The 24,444-nt window shown below is 41.1% G+C and overlaps 1 protein-coding gene across 2 annotated transcripts in view; it reads left to right on the forward strand.

Annotated features, from left to right (window-relative positions):
• TEX11 (testis expressed 11) overlaps positions 1-24,444 on the forward strand; it is a 348,904-nt gene continuing 324,460 nt past the window's right edge. The window contains exons 1-2 of one of the 2 annotated variants that reach the window (XM_007992000.3): positions 1-58; positions 903-960. In XM_007992000.3, the coding sequence (XP_007990191.1) occupies positions 924-960 (37 nt within the window). In that variant the 5' untranslated portion in view covers positions 1-58; positions 903-923. Of the gene's footprint in view, positions 59-902; positions 961-12,834; positions 12,917-24,444 lie in introns of those variants that run through there. The other variant, XM_037988900.2, reaches the window with a different exon arrangement.

The following is a 24,444-nucleotide window of genomic DNA, read 5'->3' on the forward strand; positions in this document are numbered from 1 at the left end:
GTGCGCTGTGGACGGAGGTTGTGGAGAGAGCAGGGCGGCATTGGTGGCTGCGGCTGAGGTGAGTGATTTAGTGGGCAGGAAGGGGTAGAATAGGCTTCAAGCGTAAGTTAGCTGGGTAGTTTATAACTAGCAAGAATATATTATAGCCATTAGGTCAAAACTTTTTAGAGTGGCCCTAAGGCAGTGACTTTGTACTACCGAACTGCTCGTGACTCTCAAGGCGAACGAAGAAGGGCAAACGTAATGTTTTTTGACGAGGATGAAGGAGTATGGGGAGCGGTGGTGGGCCACTGAACACCGGAGATAGTAGTTACTGTAGTTTAGATGCTAAAGGACCTAAAATACGTTGAAGCGGGACTGTTGATGACCGCTGGGGACAACAAAATGTTTTTTGATGAGGATAGAGGAGTATGGGGAGCAATGATGGGCCACCGAAAACCGGAGATAGTAGTTATTGTTGTTTAGATGCTGAAGGACCTAAATTACACTGAAGTGGGACTGTTGATGACCGTTGGGGGCAGTATGCTGAAGGTGCTAGTTTTCTCATAGAGCGGGAAAAAGGACCATGAGTGATTGGATGCTTTGAATGTGCGGTTGGTAGCGGATGTGGATTTTGAACCAATTAGGAAGAAGCAGCGAGACCCAGCCAGACCAATCACAGGGTACCACTCAGCTCCACTTCCCCCGTTGCCAGGCAGACTTATGGTAAGAAAAGGTCCCTTTGATGTAACTTGGCAGCCTGGCCCTGCCCCTCACAAAAGCCCTTTCATGGGCTTTTAACTTTACTCGGCCTTTTTTTCTGCCTTTGGATAACAAGTAACGGGAAACATTTCACTGGAAAGAAATTTGTTGAGAAACTAGAGGATGAAACAGAGTATTAAAAATATGTTGTTATTTCATAGGCTTGAGCCCGAGATTTAAAAATGGACAAAGATGATTTTCTTTACATGGACTTTAAAGGTACGTAGCTTTACGTGGTAGTACAAAATAATGTCAAACTGCTGCTTCATTTAAGATCTAAATATTGCCGGGCGTGGTGGCACACGCCTGTAATCCCAGCACTTTGGGAGGCCAAGGCGGGTGGATCACAAGGTCAGGGGCTCGAGACCAGCCTGACCCAACATGGTGAAACCCTGTCTCTACTAAAAATACAAAAATTAACCGGGCGTGGTAAATCCCAGCTACTCAGGAGGCTGAGGCAGGAGAATGGCTTGAACCTGGGAGGCGGAGTTTGCAGTGAGCAGAGATCGCACCACTGCACTCCAGCCTGGGCGACAGAGTGAGACTCCATCTCAAAAAAAAAAAAAAAAAAAATCTAAGTATTTTGTTTCTGAGTTTTGTCTTTTTGCAGTCTCCTTAGCTCCAGGTTTTCCCATTTATGTACCAGAAACAATGTCGATTTTTAACACACTGGGAACCTTTTCATGAACTAGTGTAGGGAGACAGAATTCATAATTCATAACTTGTTTTTTTTTTCAGGATTTTTATGACATGCAAAATAAAACGTTTAATCTGAAAGATAAATCTATTGCAATAAAAATAAGTTTAAAAAATTACTGCAAGATCTTGGAGTGCCTTTCCATAATCATCTGTGAAAAATAAATTATATCCTGTGTAGTTTTAGATTTAAGTGCATTTTATTGTGTCTTAATTCTTTGGAAAATTGGTAATCCGTGTTTGCTATTTTTGGGAACTCTTAATAAACAAAAACAATTTGATTGATCAGAACACCAGATTCCTCAACTGTGCTAGATATAGGAGAGTTTATAGTACTTTCTTTGTTTCTGGGGAATAATGAGACCTGTGGTACCTTCACATTTATATAATAATGAAATAGGTGGTAAGAAATGTGGCTACAAATCTATGATTTTAAAAAGTTCAGGTCAATATTTTGTTAATACTTGTTTTTTGTTTGTTTGGTTTGTTTGTGTTTTGAGAGAGAGTTTTGCTCTTGTCACCCAGGCTGGAGTGTAGTAGTGCCATTTCGGCTCACTGCAACCTCTGCCTCCTGAGTTCAAGCGATTCTCCTGCCACAGCCTCCCGAGTAGCTGGGACTACAGGCGCGCACCACCACGCCTGGCTAATTTTTTTGTATTTAGTAGAGACAGGGTTTCACCATGTAGGTCAGGCTGGTCTCAAACTCCTGACCTCAGTTAATACACCTGCCTCGGCCTCCCAAAGTGCTGGGATTACAGGTGTGAGCCACCATGCCAGGCCAATATTTGTTATTTTAAAACGATAACAGTAAAACCCACTACTATTTAAGTTTTAAATTAAGATAAAATATCTTAAAGGTATAAAGATGGAATAAGGATTATGATTCCTAAGTAGATAATATTTAATACTTTGTATTTACATAAATATTTGAATCACACAGAAAAGTATACAAAATAACATAATGAACATCTGTGTACCTACCACTGAGTTCTGTCAAATCTTAAGTTTGCCATGTGCTTCAGATATTTCAAAGCACTAAAAGATTACATGTACCATTTTTCTTTTTAAATTTTATATAAATAGTTATTTTATATTTCTTTCTCCTGCAGCTTGTCTTCTTTTTTCCTTTTTTTGCTCAGCATTGTGTTTATATATATATATATATATATTTTTTTTTTTTTTTTTGAGATGGAGTTTTGCTTTTACTGCCCAAGCTGGAGTGCAATGGTGTGACCACGGCTCACTGCAACCTCTGCCTCCCAGGTTCAAGTGATTCTCCTGCCTCAGCCTCCTGAGTAGCTGGGATTACAGGCACGCACCACCATGCCCGCCTAATTTTTTGTATTTTTTGTAGAAACGGGATTTCACCGTATTGGCCAGGCTGGTCTTGGACTCCTGACCTCAGGTGATCCGCCTGCCTCGGCCTCCCAAAGTGCTAGGATTACAGGAGTGAGCCACTGTGCCAGGCTGTGTTTTCAATATTTACCCATATGAATATTTTTAGTTCATTTATTTTCACTGCTGATGAGTAGTTATTTCATTGAATGTAAATGTACCACAATTTATTCATTCGGTCTCCTTTGTTGGACATAAACATTGTTTCAAATATTTGCTTTTACAAACAACAATGCTACAACGAACACTGTGTTTCTGAGAGTTTAGCAGAAATTTAAAAACAAAACAAAACAAAAAAAACAACTGGGTGTGGTGTTGCATGCCTGTACTAGTGTCAGGAGCCAGAGGAGGGAGGATCGCTTGAGCCTAGGAGGTGGAGGCAGCAGTGAGCCTTGATTGCTCCATTATACTCCAGCCTGGGTGACAGAGTGAGATCCTGTCTTAAAAAAAAAAAATTAAAGACCGAGAAGGAATAGAAATGTGTCTACATAATTACACCCATTGGGGCTAAATAAATGTAACTCCTTTTCTGCATGTCATCTTCAACTATTTGAAGATAACTTATCTTTTACCCCGGAAAGTGTCTTCAGATTGAGCATTCTCAGTTTGTTCAAACATTCCTTATATTACCTGGTTTCTAGTCCCGTTATCATTTTGTGTGCTATCCTTTAAACATGCTCTGTTCTTTTCATATTATTTCTTAAAGTGTGGTACCCAGAATAGAACACAATTCTCTATGTTTGATATGATCAGCATAAAATACAGTCATGTGCTGCATAATGACATTTCAGTCAACAAAGGACAGCATATACAACAGTGGTCCCAGAAGATTTTAATGGAGCTGAAAAGTTCCTGTCACCTAGTGATGTCGGAGCTGTTATAAAGTTGTAGAGCAATGCTTTCTTCATGTGTTTGTGGTGATGCTGGTGTAAACAACTCTACTGTGCTGCCAGTTGTTTAAAACTATAGCACGTACATTTATATACAGTACATAATACTTGATGGTGATAATAAATGACTATGCTACTGGTTTATGTATTCACTATACCATACTATGCTATCTTATACTATTTTTTATCATCATCTTAGAGTGTACTCCTTCTATTTATAAAAAATAAAGTTAACTGTAAAATGGCCTTAGGCAGTTCCTTCAGGAGGTATTCCAGAAGGCATTGTTATCATAGCAGGTGACAGGTCCATGCATTTTATTGCCCCTGAAGAACTTCCAGTGGGACAAGATGTGCAGGTGGAAGACAGTGATAGTGATAATCCTGAGCCTGTGTAGGCCTAGGCTAATAATGTGTGTGTTTGTGTCTTAGTTTTTAACAAAAAGTTTAAAAAGTAAAATTAATAATGTTAACAGAAAAAAGCTTATAGAATAGGGATATAAAGAAAGAAAATATATTTGTACAGCTGTATAATGTTTGTGCTTTAAGCTAAGTGTTATTACAAAAGAGTCAAAAAGTTAAAAATAATTAAAAAGTTTGTACTTTAGGAAGCCGAGGCAGGCAGATCACTTGAGCTCAGGAGTTCGAGACTGGCTTGGGAATCATGGTGAAACCCTGTCTCTACCAAAAATACAAAAAATTATCCTGGCTTGGTGGCACGCGCCTGTGGTCCCAGCTACTCTGTGGTCCCAGCTACTCAGTAGGTTGAAGTGGGAGGATCACTTGAGCCTGGGAGGCAGAGGTTGCAGTGAGCTGAGACTGCACACTGCATTCCAGCCCCGGTGACAGAGGGAGACCCCATCTCAAACAAACAAACAAACAAGCAAACAACGCTTATAAAGTAAAAAAGTTACAGTAAGCTAAGGTAAATTTATTATTGGAGAAATAAACGTATTATTTTATAAATTGCATATAGCCTAAGTGTACAGAGTTTATAAAGTCTACAATAGTGTACAGTAATGTCCTAGGCCTTCACTTATGTTCACCACTCACTCACTGACTCACCCAGAGCAACTTCCAGTGCTGCAAGCTTCACTCATGGTAAGTGCCCTATACAGGTGTACCTTTTTTTTATCTTTTAAAAATTTATTATTATTGTTATTTGAGGCAGGGTCTCATTCTCTCACCCAGGCTAGAGTGCAGTGGTGTGATCATGGCTCACCACAGCTTCTACCTCCTGGGTCCAAGTAATCCTCCCACCTCAACATCTTGAGTAGCCGGGAATCACAGGCATGCACCACCATGCCCAGATAATTTTTAATTTTTTTGTGGAGACGGGATCTCCCTATGTTGCCCAGGTTGGTTTCGGACTCCTGGGCTCAAGCGATCCTCCTTCCTCGGTGTCCCAAAGTGCTAAGATTACAGTTGTGAGCCACCGTACCCAGGCATTTTTAGTCTTTTATATCATATTTTTACTTACCTTTTCTAGGTTTAGATATGTTTAGATACACGAATACTTATCATTGTGTTACAGTTGCCTGCAGTAATCAGTACAGTAACTTGAGGTATAGGTTTGTAGCCTAGAAGCAATAGGCTATCCCATACAGCCTAGATGTGTAGTAGGCTATACCATCTTGTGTAAGTATACTCTATGACAGGGGTCCTCAACCCCTGGGCCATGGACCATTACCTGTCTCTGGCCTGTTAGGAACCTGGCTGCACAGCAGGAGGTGAGCCCCCGGGCCAGCAAGCATTACCGCCTGAGCTCCGCCTCCTGTCAGATCAGTGGCCAGCAGCATTAAATTCTCATAGGAGCCCGAACTGCCCACATGAGGGATCTAGGTTGCATGCTCCTTATGAAAATCTAACTAATGCCTGATGATCTGAGGTAGAACAGTTTCATCCTGAAACCATCCCCCCACCATCCGTGGAAAAATTGTCTTCCACAAAACCGGTCCCTGGTGCCAAGAAGGTTGGGGACCACTGCTCTATGACATTGGGACAATGATAAAAATCACCAAATCACACATTTCTCGGAATGTATCCCTGTCCTTAAGTGATGCACGCCTGTAATCTTTCTCTTTAGATTTAGGACTGATCATTTTTCTCTTTAGATAATAATATAACTAAGACTGAATTTGCTTTTTCTTTCTTTCATATCACATTAGTTATTCATTTTGAACTCTGTCCCCCAAAGCCCGTCAGTCTTTTTTAAATATTTATTTATTTATTTAGACAAGGTCTCACTCTATTGCCAGGCTGTAGTGCAGTGGCGCTATCCTCCTAGGTTCAAGTGGTCCTCTCACCTCAGTTTCCTGAGGGAATACAGGCATGTGCCACCATTCCTGACTAATTTTTGTATTTTTGGTAGAGATAGGGTTTCACCATGTTTCCCAGGCTGGTCTCCTGAGCTCCTGAGCTCAAGCGATCTGCCTGCCTACGCCTCCCAAAGTGCTGGGATTATAGGCGTGAGCCACCATGCCTGGTCTCAGTCTTTTAAAAATATATGCTGCTGTTAAGTGACATCTTGATTGGTGCAGTTAGTTTTGAAGACTTACCTGCAGGACTATACTTTTTTCTTACATTAATCCCATTGCTATTACTGGAGATTTAATTTCTGTTCCTTATTATATAATCTATCTTATTTGTGATTTTTCCTCAGCTTCTTCTTCCAAATCATTTACAAAACTGTTAAATAAAACAGGGCCAAGGACAGAATGTTATGCTGTTACAAACCTTACTTCAAGTTGACATCAATCCATTAAGCTTTGGTTATGCTTATGCAGTCTGCCTGATTTGCGCTTGTCTCCAAAGTCTGACAACCATCTCTTGTTCTATACTGGGCATTATCCCTAGGTTTAGAATTTCTGGTTCTCCTTTTGGAAGAGCTCTTGGGGCTCACCATATATCCATTTCTGTTACAAACTCTTCTGTTCACCTTTGAGGCTGCCTTCTACATGTTGAACAAAGTTTGATACCACCCTGTGCTCCTGTTTCTGATCTATGGCCTCCAGGGATTTACTCTCCAAAGCACTTTTCTTTCTCCCCTTCCCTCCTTCCCTTTGTTCCTCCTTCCTTCCTCCCTCCCTTCCTCATTTTCTTTATGATAAATCATTTCTTTCATTTTCTTTATGATAAATCAACTTTATTGAAGTGTAACTTACATACAGTAAAATTCACACGTTTTAAGCGTGCAGGTTGATGCCTTTTTTTTTTTTTTGGCAAATGTAACTCTTCTAAACACCACTCCAATCAAGAAATTGAACATGCTCATTTTCTTAGAAAATTTCATCATGCCACTTTGCATTCAGTCTATCCCTAATGCTCCACCTTAGGCAACCACTGTTCTGTTTTCTATCACCTGTAGTTTAGTTTATAAATGAAATCATACAGTGTACCCTTTTCTCTTTTTCTTTTTCTTTATTTTTTGAGATAGAGTCTCTCTCTTTCGCCCAGGCTGGAGTACAGTGGTGCAGTCTTGGCTTCCTGCAGTCTCTGCCTCCCAGGTTCAAGTGATTCTCATGCCTCAGCCTCCTGAGTAGCCGGGACTACAGGATGTGCCACCACGCCTGGCCAAATACCCTTTTTTCTTTTTCTTTTTCTTTCTGTCCTTTTTTTTTTTTTTTTTGGCTTTTAAGCAACATAAATTTATTTCTCACAGTTCTGCAGGCTTGGAAGTCCAAGATCATCAAGGCACCAACAGATTCTGGCGAGGGCCTTCTTGCTAGATGGCAATCCTTTCTGTGTCCTCACAAAGTGGAAGAGGGCAAACAAGCTCCCTCAGGCATTTTTTAAAAGAGCACAAATCCCATTCGTGAGAGTGGACCTAATCACCTCTCAGAGGTTCCACCTCTTAATACCATCACATTGAGGATTAGGTCTCAACATATGAATTTGGGGCCAGGGATCCATGAGCATTCAGACTGCAGCAAAGACATCTTCATGCCAAATATTCTCTGATCCAAGACCTTGTTCTTGAATGTTGTCTCCTTACCATGGTATTTTTATGTGCTCATTCTCTAGTTTATCTGTGTCCATTACTCCGGGGTTTCAAACACGGTCTCCAAATACAGCATGAGGCTGGGCCTGGTGGCTCACACGTGTAATCCCAGCACTTTGGGAGGCCAAGGTGGGCGGGCCACTTGAGCTCAGGAGCCTGAAACCAGCCTGGGCAACATAACAAGATCCTATCTCTATTAAAAATAAAAACAAAAATTAACCAGGTGGTATGCACCTGTATTCCCAGCTCCTCAGGAGGCTGAGATTGGAGGATTGACCGAACCAGGGAGATCAAGGCTGCAGTGAGCCACGATCACGCCACTGCACTCCAGCCTGGCTGACAGAGCAAGGCCCTGTCTCAAAACAAACAAAATCAAATCTAGCATGAGTGAAGAGTTGAGATGTATTGCATTACTGGAAAGGAAATGTCTAGGTTTCATCTCTTAGCAGTACCCTTTTTTCTATTGCATCTTTCACTAAGCGTAGTTGTTTTGAGATTCATTTATATTGTTCCATATACAAGTAATTAATTCCCTTTTACTGTTTAGTAGTATTCCACTGAATGATTATATTGCAATTTGTTATCCATTCCTCAGTTGATGCACAGTTTTGGTTACTATGAACAAGTTGATATGAATGTTCATGTACAGGGCTTTTTTTTTTTTTTTTTTTTTTTGAGACAGGGTCTTGCTCTGTCACCCAGGCTGGAGTGCAGTGTCACAACGATAGCTCACTGCAACCTTGACATGTATACTTTTTGAAAATGGACTTAGGTTTTCATTTCTCTTGGGGGAAATACCTAGGTGGGAAATTTCTGGGATGTAAAAAGCTTTTGTAACCAGCTTCCAATAGGTTATCTAGAGTATTTTCTTTCTGGAAAACAGGTTTTTATTTAAGCAACCCGGTTTGGCGGTTTCCTAAGCCGTGCCACCTGATTCAGAAAAATTTCTTCATCTTGACAAACGGAAGGCACATCCAAAACAGAAGACGGCTTAACATGGGAAATAGCAAAAAGAAGCTGAAGGATGTTGAAAGAATATTGGCACTGAGATAATTTAGCTTAGTTGTCCTCAACATTAGGGTTAATTTTTCTTAAAGAATGACAACTGTTTATCACACTTTGGAACTCCTTTTCCTATGATAAGTTTGGAGACAAATTCTCATTCTCCTTTATACACACACACACACACACACACACACACACACACACACTTTATTAACTTTTTTTTGAGACAGAGTCTCACTCTGTTGCCCAGGCTGGAGTTCAGTTGCACGATCTGGGCTCACTGCAACCTCCACCTCCCGGGCTCAAGCGATTCTCCTGCCTCAGCCTCCCAAGTAGCTGGGATTAGAGGCACCTGCCATCACACCTGGCTAATTTTTGTATTTTTAGTAGAGTCTGTGTTTCACCATGTTGCCCAGGCTGGTCTTGAGCTCCTGACCTCAGGTGATTCACCTGCCCTGGCCTCCCAAAGTGCTGGGATTACAGGTGTGAGCCACTGTACCCAGCCTTTTTTTCTAGATTTCTTTCTTTTTTTGAGGCAGAGTCTCACTCCATTGCCCAGGCTGGAGTGCAATGGCATAATCTCAGCTCACTGCAACCTCCACCTCCCAGGCACAAGCGACTCTTGTGCTTCGGCCTCCCTAGTAGCTATGACTGCAGGCATACCAGGCTAATTTCTGTATTTTTAGTAGAGACGGGGTTTTGCTGTGATGGCCAGGCTGCTCTTGAACTCCTGGCCTCAAGTGATCCACCCACCTCAGCCTCCCAAACTGCTGGGATTATAGGCATGAGTCACCACCACTGGCCTTCATTGATCTTTTATATATATATATTTTTTCATTTCAATTTCATTTATTTCTATTCTGATCTTTATTATTTCTTTTCTTCAATTAACTTTGGGTTTGGTTTGCCTTTGCTTTTCTAGTTAAGAATCATCATTAAGTTATTTGGAGTTCTTCCTCTTTTTTGATGTAGGCACTCATAGTGATAAACTTCACTCTGAGTAGTGCTTTTGCTGTATCCCATATGTTTTGGTATGTTGTGTTTCCATTATCATTTCTTTCTTTCTTTCTTTTTTTTTTTTTTTTTTGAGATGGAGTCTCGCTGTGTCACCCAGGCTGGAGTGCAGTGGCGCGATCTCGGCTCACTGCAAGCTCCGCCTCCCGGGTTTACCCCATTCTCCTGCCTCAGCCTCCAAGTAGCTGGGACTACAGGCGCCCGCCACCTCGCCCGGCTAGTTTTTTGTATTTTTAGTAGAGACGGGGTTTCACCATGTTAGCCAGGATGGTCTCAATCTCCTGACCTCGTGATCCACCCAGCTCGGCCTCCCAAAGTGCTGGGATTACAGGCTTGAGCCACCGCGCCCGGCCTATTATCATTTCTTTCAAGAAAATTTTAAATTTTCTTCTTTTTTTTTGAGATAGAGTCTCCCTCTGTCACCCAGGCTGGAGTGCAGGTTGCTCACTGCAACCTCCACCTCCCAGGTTCAAGCAGTTCTTCTGCCTTTGCCTCCCAAGTAGCTGGGATTACAGGCACCCACCATCACACCTGGCTAATTTTTGTGTTTTTATTTTAATTAATTAATTTTTTGTTTGTTTGTTTTGAGACAGAGCCTCACTCTGTTGCCTCACTCTGTTGGAGTGCAGTTGCACCATCTTGGCTCATTGCAACTTCCGCCTCCAAGGTGCAAGCGATTCCCCTGCCTCAGCCTCCCAAATAGCTGGGATTACAGGCATGCGCCACCACTCCTGGCTAATTTTTTAAAAAATATTTTTAGTAGAGACGGAGTTTCACCATGCTGGCCAGGCTGTTCTGGCCAACATGGTGAAACTCCTGATTTCAGGTGAGCCGCCTGCCTCAGCCTCCCAAAAATGCTGAGATTAGAGGCATGAGCCACCATACCTGGTCCTTTTTTTTTTTTTTTTTTTTTTTTAATACAGGACCTCGCTTTGTCACCCAGGCTGCAGTGCAGTGGCATAAACATATAGGTATGCACCACCACGCCTGGCTAATATTTGTATGTTTTGTAGAGACTGGGTTTTGCCATGTTGCCCAGGCTGGTCTTGAACTCCTGAGCTCAAGTGATCCGCCTGCCTCGGCCTCTGGATTACAGGAGGTGCTGGGATTACAGGTGTGCTCGAGCCACAGTGCCCAGCCTCTATATTTTCTTTTTCTATTATATTTATGTTGATTGTTAGGGAGGTAGACATTAGCTAATTTGTTTCATCAAGTCTTCAGAATATAGTTCCAATGTATACTCAATACCAGCCCTGTCCAGTAGAAATATAATGTGAGTTAGAAATGTAACTTAAAATTTTCTAGTAATCACGTTTAAAAAGTAAAAATAAATAGGTGAAATTAATTTTTAATATAATAATAATTTTAATGCTATGGCCCAGCATATTCATACATTTTTGTTCCAGCATATAATCAGTATACAAAATTGCTGAGATATTTTGCATTCTTATTTTAAACTAAGTCTTCGAAACCCATGTGTATTTTACAATTAAAGCACATCTTAATTTGGACTAGCCACGTTTTAAGTGCTCAGTAGCCACATATTTCTACCGTATTAGACAGTGCAGATCTAGACTAAAAAGTTTAGTAGGAAAACTCACTCAAGATAATTGGTTTTCACTGAATCTCAAAGGACTTTATTTGGAATCTTCCCTGAACTATCTTTTCCTTTAAATACAACAATGGGATCCTCAGATTAAGAATGATAGAGTTATTAGGAAATATCCCAAGAGAGGGCCACATAGTTTAGAATCATGAGCACACTTATTATACAGCCTGTACAGAAATCTCATTGAGATAATCACTGATGCCACCTGGTATGCACCTGTTAGGGGGAATAATACAGTTTATGGCTGGGCGTGGTGACTCACGCCTGTAATCCTAGCACTTTGGGAGGCCGAGGCGGGCAGATCATGAGGTCAGGAGATCGAGACCATCCTTGCTAACACAGTGAAACCCCGTCTCTACTAAAAATACAAAATATTAGCCGGGTGTGCTGGCGGGTGCCTGTAGTCCCAGCTACTCGGGAGGCTGAGGCAGGAGAATGGTGTAAACCTGGGAGGCGGAGCTTGCAGTGAGCTGAGATTGCACCACTGCACTCCAGCCTGGGCAACAGAGTGAGACTCCGTCTCAAAAAAAAAAAAAAAATACAGTTTATGAAATAAAGACATTGAGTGACCCACAGAATTGAACTTTCTTAGTATGCCATACAGTGTCTTCCAAGTTCTGGCCCCTACATACCTTTCTAATGGTGTTTTCTCCAGCCATACATAACTACTTATGCCTGTTTGAATTCAATGTGCTTTTTCACACCTCTGTGCTTTGCCCTCTGGCGTGTTCTTTTCCCTCAGTATCTGCCTGGAAATCTCTAACTCATCCTTCAGCCCCACCTCAAGTAACACTTCAGTGAAGCCTATCCTGCTATTCCTATATTCCATCCCTCAAATGGGCATTTGTGCAATCCTTTTACATTCTTGTAGCGTCTCCCACTTACAGCACTTATTACATTATATTATAATTTTTAAATTTTTATTTATTTTTAATTTTTTCCCTTCATCCAACTTTGATCTCATGACTGATTACTACTATAATTTTTAGAATTTAATTACCTTTGGTAGTGTAATCCTCATGATGGCATAGACGGCTTCACTTATCTTTATATTCCTAGCAAGATACCAGGCATTTGAGCAATGTTTGTTGAACTAAATTTTACAAGGAGACATGTAGACATCAGCCAAAGCAGAAAGAGTGCGGTTTCCTTGGATTCTGTTCAGGGCTGAGTTGCTAATAGCTTTGATCTTGGCCAAGTTAGTTAACTTCTCCATGCTTTATTTTAATCATTTGTAAAATTAGAGTGTGTTACTGGAATTTTAAGGTGATTTAGAACTTTAAAAAGTTTGTTGATCAATCATGTATGAGACTGTGTCTTGTTCATGTCATATCTTTGGTGCTTAACAACATACTTGGTTATCATTACAGTTTTATTGAATGAATGAATAAAATAACTCTTGTCTATTTCTTTTGTTTTCTTTCCTTTTTTTTTTTTTTTTTTTGAAATAGAGTCTCTGTCTGTCGCCCAGACTGGAGTGCAGTGGCATGATCTTGGCTCACTGCAACCTCCGCCTCCTGGGCTCAAGCAATTCTTCTGCTTCAGCCTCCCAAGTAGCTGGGACTACAGGTGCACGCCACTATGCCCAGATAATTTTTGTATTTTTAGTAGAGACGGGGTTTCACCATATTGGCCAAGCTGGTTTTGAACTCCTGACCTCGTGATCTGCCCGCCTCGGCCTCCCAAAGTGTTGGGATTACAGGCATGAGCCATCGTGCCCGGCCAACTCTTGTCTATTTCATTCATATTGCCCACAAGGATAGTAACACACACATATATATATTTTTGAGATGGAGTCTTACTCTGTTGCCCAGGCTCGAGTGCAGTGTCATGATTTCGGCTCACTGCTTCTTGGGTTCAAGCGATCCTTTTGCCTCAGCCTCCTGAGTAGCTGGGACTGCAGGTGCACGGCACCACATCTGGCTATTTTTTTTTTTGTATTTTTAGTAGAGATGGGGTTTCACCACGGTGGCCAGGCTGGTCTTGAACTCCTGACCTCAAGTGATCGCCTGCCTCGGCCTCCCAAAGTGCTGGGATCATAGATGTGAGCCACTGCATTTGGCCTATGTATATATATTTTTAATTGCTGGTTAATTGTTAGTGGATACATAGTAAGTGTATATATTTATGGCGTGCATGGGATATTTTGATAAAAACATAAAATGTGTAATAATTATACCAGGGTAAATGAGGTATCCATCACCTCAAACATTTATTCTTTGTATTACAAACAATCTGATTATACTCTTTTAGTTATTTTCAAGTGTACGATTAAATTGTTATTGCCTATAGTCATTCTTTTATGCTATCAAATACTAGATCTTAGTCATTCTATTTTTTTGTACCCATTAGCCATTTTCCCTTCCTCTCCTACCCGTCTCCCGCAACAACCTCTCCCAGCCTCATTCTGCGCTCTATCTCCATGAGTTCAGTTGTTTTAATTTTTAACTCACAAATAAGTGAGAATATGCACAATTTGTGTTCTGTGCCTGGCTTATTTCACTTAACATGATGACCTCCGGTTCCATTCATGTTGCTGCAAATGACAGGATCTCATTCTTTTTTATGGTTGAAGAGTATTCCATTGTGTATATATATGTAGCACATTTTCTTTTTCTTTTTTCTTTTTTTAGATTTGAGATGGAGTCTCTCTCTGTCACCCAGGCTGGAGTGCACTGGCACGATTTCAGCTCACTGCTCTGCCTCCTGGGTTCAAGTGATTCTCCTGTCTCAGCCTCCCGAGTAACTGGGATTACATGCATGCACCATCACTCCTGGCTAGTTTTTTTGTATTTTCAGTAGAGATGGGATTTCACCATGTTGGCCAGGCTAGTCTTGAATTCCTGACCTCAAGTGATCCACCGGCCTAGGCCTCCCAAAGTGCTGGAATCACAGGCGTGAGCCACCACACCTGGCCCATTTTTTTTCTTTTTAATTTTCATGGGCACATAGTAGGCTTATGTATTTATGCGGTACATGAGATGTTTTGATACAGGGATGCAATGTGAAATAAGCACATTATGGAGAATGGGGTATCCATTCCCGCAAGCATTTATCCTTTGAATTATAAACAATCCAATTACACTTTTTAAAGTTATTTTATTTTATTTTTTGAAACAGGGCCTAGCTCCATTTCCCAGGCTGGAGTGCAGTGGTGTGATCTCAGTTCACTGCAACCTCCACCTCCCAGGGTCAAGCGATCCTCCCACTTCATCCTCCCATGTAGCTGGAACTATAAGTGTTTGCCACCATGCACAGCTAATTTTTGTATTTTTTTTTGTAGAGACAGGGTTTCTCTATGTTTTCCAGGATGTTCTTGAATTCCTGAGCTCAGGCAGTCACTTTTCGGCCTCCCAAAGTGCCGGAATTACACGCCTGACCTTAAGTTATTTAAAAATATACAATTAAGTTATTATTGACTATAGTCACCCTATTGTTGTATCAAATAATAGGTCTTATTCATTTTTTATATATTTTTTGTACCCATTAACCATCCCCACTTTCCCCCCAGCTCCCACTACCCTTCTCAGCCTCTGGTAACCATTCCTCTACTCTCTATGTCCATGAGTTCAATTGTTTTGATTTTTAGATCCCACAAATAAGTGAGACCGTACAATGTTTGTCTTTCTGTGCTTGGCTTATTTCATTTAACATAATGATCTCCAGTTCCATCCATATTGTTGCAAGTGACTGGATCTTATTCTTTTTTCTTATTCTTTTTTTTTTTTTTTTTTTGAGACAGAGTCTTGCTTAGTCACCCAGGCTGGAGTGCAGTGGTGTGATTCTGGCTCGCTGCAAGCGCTGCCTCCCAGGTTCACGCCATTCTCCTGCTTCAGCCTCCTGAGTAACTGGGACTACAGGCAGCCGCCACCACGCCTGGCTATTTTTTTTTGTATTTTTAGTAGAAATGGGGTTTCACCATATTAGCCAGGATGGTCTCGATCTCCTGACCTCGTGATCCTCTCGCCTTGGACTTCCAAAGTGCTGGGATTACTGGTGTGAGCCACCGTGCCCGGCCTGGATTTTATTCTTTATTATGGCCAAATAGTAGTACTCCATTGTGTATAGGTACCACATTTTCCTTTTCTCTCTCTCTTTCTTTCTTTCTTTCTTTCTTTCTTTCTTTCTTTCTTTCTTTCTTTCTTTCTTTCTTTCTTTCCTTCTTTCCTTCTTTCCTTCTTTCCTTCTTTCCTTCTTTCCTTCTTTCCTTCTTTCCTTCTTTCCTTCTTTCCTTCTTTCCTTCCTTCCTTCCTTCCTTCCTTCCTTCCTTCCTTCCTTCCTTCCTTCCTTCCTTCCTTCCTTCCTTCCTTTCTCTCTCTCTCTTTCTTTCTCTCTCTCTTTCTCCCTTTCCCTCTCTGTCTCTGTCTCTCTCTCTCTCTCTCTCTCTCTCTCTCTCTCTTTTTCTTTTAGGAGGAGTCTTGCTCTGTCTCCAGGCTGGAGTGCAGTGGCACAATCTCGGCTCACTGCAACCTCTGCCTCCCGGGTTCAAGCGATTCCCCTGCCTCAGCTTCCCGAGTAGCTGGGACTACAGGTGCACGCCACCACGCCTGGCTAATATTTTGTATTTTAGTAGAGATGGGGTTTCACCATGTTGGCCAGGTTGGTCTTGATCTCCTGACCTCATGATCCGCTCGCCTCGGTCTCCCAAAGTGCTGGGATTACAGGCATGAACTACTGTGCCCGGCCCAATTTTTAGATGTTTGAAGATCCCCTAAATTGTTCTCCATAGTTGTTGTACTAATTTACATTTCCACCAACAGTGTATGAAGGTTCCCTTTTCTTCACACCCTCACCAGCATTTGTTATTGCCTGTCTTTTGGATATAAGCCATTTTAACTGGGGTAAGATGATACCTCATTGTGATTTTGATTTGCATTTCTCTGATGATCAATGATATTGAGCAGCTTTTCATATGCCTGTTTGTCATTTGTATGTCTTCTTTTGAGAAATGTCTATTCAAATCTTTTGCCCATTTATTGATCAGATTATTAGACTTTTTTTCCCGTAGAGTTGTTTAAGCTCCTTATATCTTCTGGTTATTAATCCCTGGTCAGATGGGTAGTTTGCAAATATTTTCTCCCATTCTGTGGGTTGTCTCTTCGCTCTGTTGATTATTTCCTTTGCTTTGCAGAAGCTTTTTAACTTGATGTGGTCCCATTAGTCCATTTTTGTTTTGGTTGCCTGTGCTTCTGGGGTATCGCTCAAGAGATTTCTGCCCAGACAATGTCCTAGAGATTTTCCCCAATGTTTTCTTGTAGTAGTTTAACAGTTTGAAGTCTTAGATTTAAGTCTTTAATACATTTCGATTGGACTTTTGTATATGGAGAGAGATATGTGCATGTGGATATTCACTTTTCTCTGCACCGTTTATTGAATCCAGTGTATGTTCTTAGCACCTTTACAAAAGTGAGTACACTGTAGGTGTGTGGATTTGTTTCTGGGTTCTCTATTCTGTTCCATAGTCTATATGGCTTATTTTATGTGAGTACTATGCTGTTTTGGTTACTATAGCTCTGTAGTATAATTTGAAGTCAGGTAATGTGATTCCTCCAGTTTTGTTCTTTTTGCTTAGGATAGCTTTGGCTATTCTGGGCCTTTTGAAGCCCCATATAAATTTTAGGATTTTTTTTTCTATTTCTGTGAAGAATGTCATTGGTATTTTGATAGGAATTACATTGAATCTGTAGACTACTTTGGGTAGTATGGACATTTTAACAATGTTGATTCTTCCAACCCATGAACATGGAATAATTTTTCATTTTTTGGTGTCCTCTTTAATTTATTTCATTAGTGTTTATTTATTATATTTTTTAACTTTAAGTTTTGGGATACATGTGTAGAACATACACGTTTGTTACATAGGTATACTTGTGCCATGGTGGTTTCACTGCACCTATCAACCCATCATCTAGGTTTTAAGCATGCATTAGATATTTGTCCTAAGGCTTTCCCTCCCTTTGGCTTCCACCACCTGACGGGCCCTGGTGTGTGATGTTCCCCTCCCTGTGGCCATGTGTTCTCATTGTTCAACTCCCACTTATGAGTGAGAACATGTGGTGTTTGGTTTTCTGTTCCTGTATTACTTTGCTGACAGTGATAGTTTCCAGCTTCATCCATGTCCCTGCGAAGGACATGAACTCATTCTGTTTTATAGTTGCATAGTATTCCATGGCATAGATGTGCTACATTTTCTTTATCCATTCTATCATTGATGGGCATTTGGGTTGGTTCCAAGTTTTTGCTATTGTAAATGGTGCTGCAGTAAACATACATGTGCCTGTGGCTTTATAGTAGCATGATTTATAATCCTTTGGGTGTATAATCAGTAATGGGATTGTTGGGTCAAATGGTATTTCTGGTTCTAGATCCTTGAGGAATTGACACATTGTCTTCCACAATGGTTGATCTAATTTACACTCCCACGAACAGTGTAAAAGTGTACCTATTTCTCTGCATCCTCTCCAGCATCTGTTGTTTCCTGACTTTTTAATAATCGCCATTCTAACTGGCATGAGGTGGTATCTCATTGTGGTTTTCATTTGTATTTCTCTAATGACCAGTGATGATGAACTTTTTTTCATATGTTTCTTGGCCGCATAAATGTCTTCTTTTGAGAAGTGTCTGTTTATATCATTTGCCCACTTTTTGATGGGGTTGTTTTTTTCTTGTAAATTTGTTTCAGGTCCACATTGTAGATTCTGGATATTAGACCTTTGTCGTATGGATAGATTGCAAAAATTTTCTCCCATTCTGTAGGTTGCCTGTTCACTCTGATGATAGTTTCTTTGGCTGTGCAGAAACTCTTTAGTTTAATTAGATCCAATTTGTCAATTTTGGCTTTTGTTGCTATTGCCTTTTGTGTTTTAGTCATGATGTCTTTGCCCGTGTCCATGTCCTGAGTGGTATTGCCTAGGTTTTCTTCTAGGGCTTTTATGGTTTTAGGTTTTACATTTAAGTCTTTAATCCATCTTGAGTTAATTTTTGTACAAGGTGTAAGGAAGGGATCCAGTTTCTGTTTTCTGTGTATGGCTAGCCAGTTTTCCCAGCACCATTTATTAAATAGGGAATCCTTTCCCCATTGCTTGCTTTTGTCAAGTTTGTTGAAGATCAGATGGTTGTAGATGTGTGGTGTTATTTCTGAAGCCTCTGTTCTGTTCCATTGGTATATATATCTGTTTTGGTACTAGTACCATGCTGTTTTGGTTACTGTAATCTTGTAGTATAGTTTGAAGTCAGGTAGTGTGATACCTCCAGCTTTGTTCTTTTTGCTTAGGATTGTCTTGGCTACACGGGCTCTTTTTTGGTGCCACATGAAATTTAAAGTAGTTTTTTTCTAATTCTGCAAAGAAAGTCAGTAGTAGCTTAATAGGAATAGCATTGAATCTATAAATTACTTTTGGCAGTATGACCGTTTTCATGATATTTATTCTTCCTATCCATGAGCATAGAATTTTTTTCCATTTTGCTTGTGTCCTCGCTTATTTCCTTGAGCAGTGGTTTGTAGTTCTGCTTGAAGAGATCCTTTACATTCCTTGTAAGTTGTATTCCTAGGTATTTTATTCTCTTTGTAGCAATTGTGAATGGGATTTCACTCATGATTTGGTTCTCTGCTTGTCTATTATTGGTATATAGGAATGCTTGTGAGTTTTGCACGTTGATTTTATATCCTGATAATTTGCTGAAGTTGCTTATCAGCTTAAGGAGTTTTGGGCTGAGACGATGGGGTTGTCTAAATATACAATCATGTCATCTGCAAACAGAGACAATTTAGCTTCCTCTCTTCCTATTTGAATACCACTTACTTCTTTTTCTTGCCTCATTGCCCCAGTCAAAACTTCCAATACTATGTTGAATAGGAGTGGTGAGAGAGGGCATCCTTGTCTTGTGCCAGTTTTCAAAGGGAATACTTCCAGCTTATGCCCATTCAGTATGATATTGGCTGTGGGTTTTCATAAATAGCTCTTATTATTTTGAGATATGTTCCATCAATACCTAGTTTATTGAGAGTTTTTAGCATGAAGGGATGTTGAATTTTATCAAAGGCCTTTTCTGCATCTATTGAGATAATCATGTGCTTTTTGTCGTTGGTTCTGTTTGTGTGATGGATTATGTTTATTGATTTGCATATGTTGAACCAGCCTTGCATCCCTGGGATGAAGCTGACTTGATCGTGGTGGATAAGGCTTTTTAATGTGCTGCTGGATTCGGTGCTGAGAAGAATGTATATTCTGTTGATTTGGGGTGGAGTGTTCTGTAGATGTCTATTAGGTCCACTTGGTCTAGAGTTGAGTTCAAGTCCTGAATATCCTTGTTAATTTTCTGTCTCGTTGATCTGTCTAATAGTGACAGTGGGGTGTTAAAGTCTCCCACTATTATTGTGTAGGAGTCTACGTCTCTTTGTAGGTCTCTAAGAACTTGCTTTATGAATCTGGGTGCTCCTGCATTGGGTGCATATATATTTAGGATACTTAGCTCTTCTTGTTGCATTGATCCCTTTACCATTATGTAATGCCCTTCTTTGTCTTTTTTGACCTTTGTTGGTTTAAAGTCTGTTTTATTGGAGACTAGGATTGCAACCTCTGCTTTTTTTTGCTTTCCATTTGCTTGGTAAATAATCCTCCGTCCCTTTATTTTGAGTTTATGTGTGTCTTGGCATGTGAGATGGATCTCCTGAATACAGCACAGTGATGGGTCTTGACTCTTTATCCAATTTGCCAGTATGTGTCTTTTTTTTTGAGACTAAGTCTTGCTTTGTTGCCCAGGCTGGAGTGCAGTGGGTTGATCTCAGCTCACTGCAACCTCTGCCTCCCAGGTTCAAGGGATCCTCCTGCCTCAACCTCCCAAGTAGCTGGGATTACAGACGCATGCCACCACGTCCAGCTAATTTTTTGTATTTTTAGTAGAGACTGGGTTTCACTCTGTTGGCCCAGCTGGTCTTGAACTCCTCACCTCGTGATCCACCCGCCTCAGCCTCCCAAAGTGCTGGGATTACAGGCGTGAGCCACTGTGCCTGGCTAGTCTGTGTCTTTTAATTGGGGCATTTAGACCATTTCCATTTAAGGTTAATACTGTTATGTGTGAATTTGATCCTGTCAACCTGATGCTATCTGGTTATTTTGCTCATTAGTTGATGCAGTTTCCTCATAGTGTTGTTGGTCTTTATATTTTGGTGTGTTTTTGCAGCTGGTACCGGTTTTTCCTTTCCATATTTAGTGTTTCCTTCAGGAGCTCTTGTAAGGCAGGCCCAGTGGTGACAAAATCCCTCAGCATTTGCTTGTCTGGAAAGGATTTAATTTTTTTAATTTTTTATTATTATTTTTTTTGCTTATGAAGCTTTTTTTGGCTGGATATGAAATTCTGGGTTGAAAATTATTTTTTTTAAGAATGTTGAATATTGGCCCCCACTCTCTTCTGGCTTGTAGAGTTTTCATAGAGAGATCCATTGTTAGTCTGATGGGCTTCCGTTTGTGGGTAACCTGTCCTTTTTTTCTGTCTGCCTTTAACATGTTTTCCTTTGTTTCAACCTTGGAGAATCTGACGATTATGTGTCTTGGGGTTGTTCTTCTTGAGGAGTATCTTAGTAGTGTTTTCCATATTTCCTGAATTTGAATGTTGGCCTGCCTTGCTAGGTTGGGGAAGTTTGCCTGGGTGATATCCTGAAGTGTGTTTTCCAACTTGGTTCCTGTCTCCCCATCACTTTCAGGTGCACCAATCAATCGTAGGTTGGATCTTTTCACATAGTCCCATATTTCTTGGAGGCTTTGTTCATTCCTTTTCACTCTTTTTTCTCTAACCTTGTTTTCTCACTTTATTTAATTAATTTGATCTTCAATCACTGATACCCTTTCTTCCACTTGATCGGATTGGCTATCGAAGCTTGTGCATGCTTCATGTAGTTCTCGTGCCATGGTTTTCAGCTCCATCAGGTCATTGAAGGTCTTCTCTACACTGTTTATTCTAGTTAGCCATTCATCTAATATTTTTTTTCAAGGTTTTTAGCTTCCTTACGATGGGTTCGAACATCCTCCTTTAGCTTGGAGAAGTTTGTTATTACTGACCTTCTGAAGCCTACTTCTGTCAGCTCGTCAAAGTCATTCTCCGTCCAGCTTTATTCTATTGCTGGCAAGGAGCTGTGATCCTTTGGAGGAGGAGCACTCTGGTTTTTAGAATTTTCAGCTTTTCTGCTCTGGTTTCTCCCCATCTTTGTGGTTTTATCTACCTTTGGTCTTTGATGTTGGTGACCTGCAGATGGGATTTTGGTGTGGATGCCCTTTCTGTTGATATTGATGCTCTTCCTTTCTGTTTGTTAGTTTTCCTTCTACCAGTCAGGTCCCTCAGCTGCAGGTCTGTTGGAGTTTGCTGGAGGTTCACTCCAGACCCTGTTTGCCTGCGTATCAGCAGCAGAGGCTGCAGAACAGCAAATATTGCTGCCTGATCCTTCCTCTGGAAACTTCATCCCAGAGGGGCACCTGCCTGTATGAGATGTCAGTTGGCCCCTACTGGGAGGTGTCTCCCATTTAAGCTACACGGGGGTCAGGGACCCACTTGAGGAGGCAGTCTGTCCTTTCTCCAAGCTCAATCACTGTGCTGGGAGAACCACTGCTCTCTTCAGAGCTGTCAGACATGTTTAAGTGTGCAGAAGTTTCTGCTGCCTTTTGTTCAGCTATGCCCTGACCCCAGAGGTGGAGTCTACAGAGGCAGCCGGCCTTGCTGAGCTGTGGTGGGCTCTACCGAGTTTTAGTTTCCCGGCTGCTGTGTTTACCTACTGAAGCCTCAGCAATGGTGGATGCCCCTTCCCCTGCCAGGCTGATGCCTTGCAGTTTGATCTCAAGGTGCTGCGCCAGCAGTGATCAAGGCTCTGTCAGTGTGGGACCTGCCAAGCCAGGCATGGGACACAATCTCCTGGTGTGCTGTTTGCTAAGACTGTTGGAAAAGCAGAGTAGTTGGGCGGGAGTGTCCCGTTTTTCCAGGTACTGTCTGTCATGGCTTCCCTTGGCTAGGAAAGGGAAATCCCCTGACCCCTTGTGCTTTTTGGGTGAGGTGATGCCCTGACCTGCTTCGGCTCACCCTCCGTGGGCTGCACCCACTGTCCAACCAGTCCCAATGAGATGAACCAGGTACCTCAGTTGGAAATGCAGAAATCTGTGTCGATCATGCTGGGAGCTGCATACCAGAGCTGTTCCTATTTGGCCATCTTGGAATGGAATCCTGAATTAACCTCATTATCATTATATAATGACCTTTGTCTCTTAGTTTTTTTCATGAAATCTGTTTTTTCTGACATAAATGTCAATACTCCTGCTCTTTTTTGGTTTCCATTGACATGGAATATCTTTTTCCATCCCTTTATTTTCAGTCTATGTGTGTCTTTATATGTGAAGTGTGTTTTTTGTAGGCAAGAGATCAATGGGTTTTGTTTTTTCAATTTAGCCACTCTATGTCTTTTGATTGGAGAGGTTAGTCCATTTACATTAAATATTATTATTGATAAGTAAGAACTTACTCCTGCCATTTTGTTATTTATTTTCTGGTTGTTTTGTGGTCTTCTCTTCCTTCTTTCCTTCCTGTCTTCCTTTAGTGAAGGTGATTTTCTCTGGTGACATGATTTAGTTTCTTGCTTTTTTATTTTTTGTGTGTTCATTGTATATTTTTAGGTTTGTAGTTACCATGAGTCTTGCAATACTATCTTATAACTCATTATTTTAACCTGATAGCAACTTAGCACTCTGTATAAACAAACAAGGAAAAAGAAAACGAATAAAACTAATAAAAAGTTTATGACTTAACTTCATCCTCCTGCTTTTTAACTTTTTTGTTATTTTTATTTATATCTTATTGTACTATTTCTGGAAAAGTTGTATTTATTATTTTTCATTGGTTCATTGTTTATTCATTCTGCTTAGGGTAGTTTACACACCACAGTTACAGTGTTAAAATAATTGTGTTATAACAGTGTTACTTTTTTGTTGTTGTTGTACTTACTATTACCAGTGAGGTTTGTACTTTCATATAATTTTTTTTTTGAGACGGAGTCTCACTCTTGTCGCCCAGGTTGGAGTGCAATGGTGCTGACTTGGCTCACTGCAACCACCGCCTCCTGGGTTCAAGCAATTCTCCTGCCTCACCCTCCCAAGTAGCTGGGATTACAGACGTCTGCCACCACTCCCGGCTAATTTTTGTGGTTTTTGGTAGAGACGGGGTTTCACCATGTTGGCCAGGCTCGTCTCAAACTCCTGAGCTCAGGTGACCTGCCCACTTCGGCCTCCCAGAGTGCTGGGATTACAGGGATGAGCCACCATGCCCTGCCCAGATTATTATTATTATTTTTTTATTATTATTATTTTTTGAGATGGAGTCTTGCTCTGTCGCCCAGGCTGGAGTGCAGTGGCCGGATCTCAGCTCACTGCAAGCTCCGCCTCCCGGGTTCACGCCATTCTCCTGGCTCAGCCTCCTGAGTAGCTGGGACTACAGGCGCCCGCCACCTCGCCCGGCTAGTTTTTTTGTATTTTTTAGTAGAGACGGGGTTTCACTGTGTTAGCCAGGATGGTCTCGATCTCCTGACCTCGTGATCCGCCCGTCTCGGCCTCCCAAAGTGCTGGGATTACAGTCTTGAGCCACCGCGCCCGGCCCAGATTATTTTTTATTGCTCATTATTGTTATAAGAGAGGATCGAAATCCTCTCTTTAGCATTTCTTGTAAGGCAAGTCTGGTGTTGATGAAATCCCTCAGCTTTTGTTTGTCTGGGAAAGTCTTTCTCCTTTATGTCTGAGGGATATTTTCACTGGATATACTATTCTAGGGTAAAAGTTTTTTTCCCTCAGCACTTTGAATATGTCATGCCAGTCTCTCCTGGCCTATAAGGTTTCCACTGAAAAGTCTGCTGCCAGACATATTGGAGCTCCATTGCATGTGATTCGTTTCTTTTCTCTTGCTGCTTTTAGGATCTTTTCTTTATCCTTGAGCTTTGGGAGTTTGATTATTATTTCATGCCTTGAGGTGGTCTTCTTGGGTTAAATCTACTTGGTGTTCTATAACCTTTTGTACTTGGATATTGATATCTTTCTCTAGGTTTGGGAAGTTCTCTGTTCTCTGTTATC

This window comes from Chlorocebus sabaeus, chromosome X (assembly GCF_047675955.1).
Source record: "Chlorocebus sabaeus isolate Y175 chromosome X, mChlSab1.0.hap1, whole genome shotgun sequence".
Classification (NCBI taxonomy): Eukaryota; Metazoa; Chordata; class Mammalia; order Primates; family Cercopithecidae; genus Chlorocebus; species Chlorocebus sabaeus.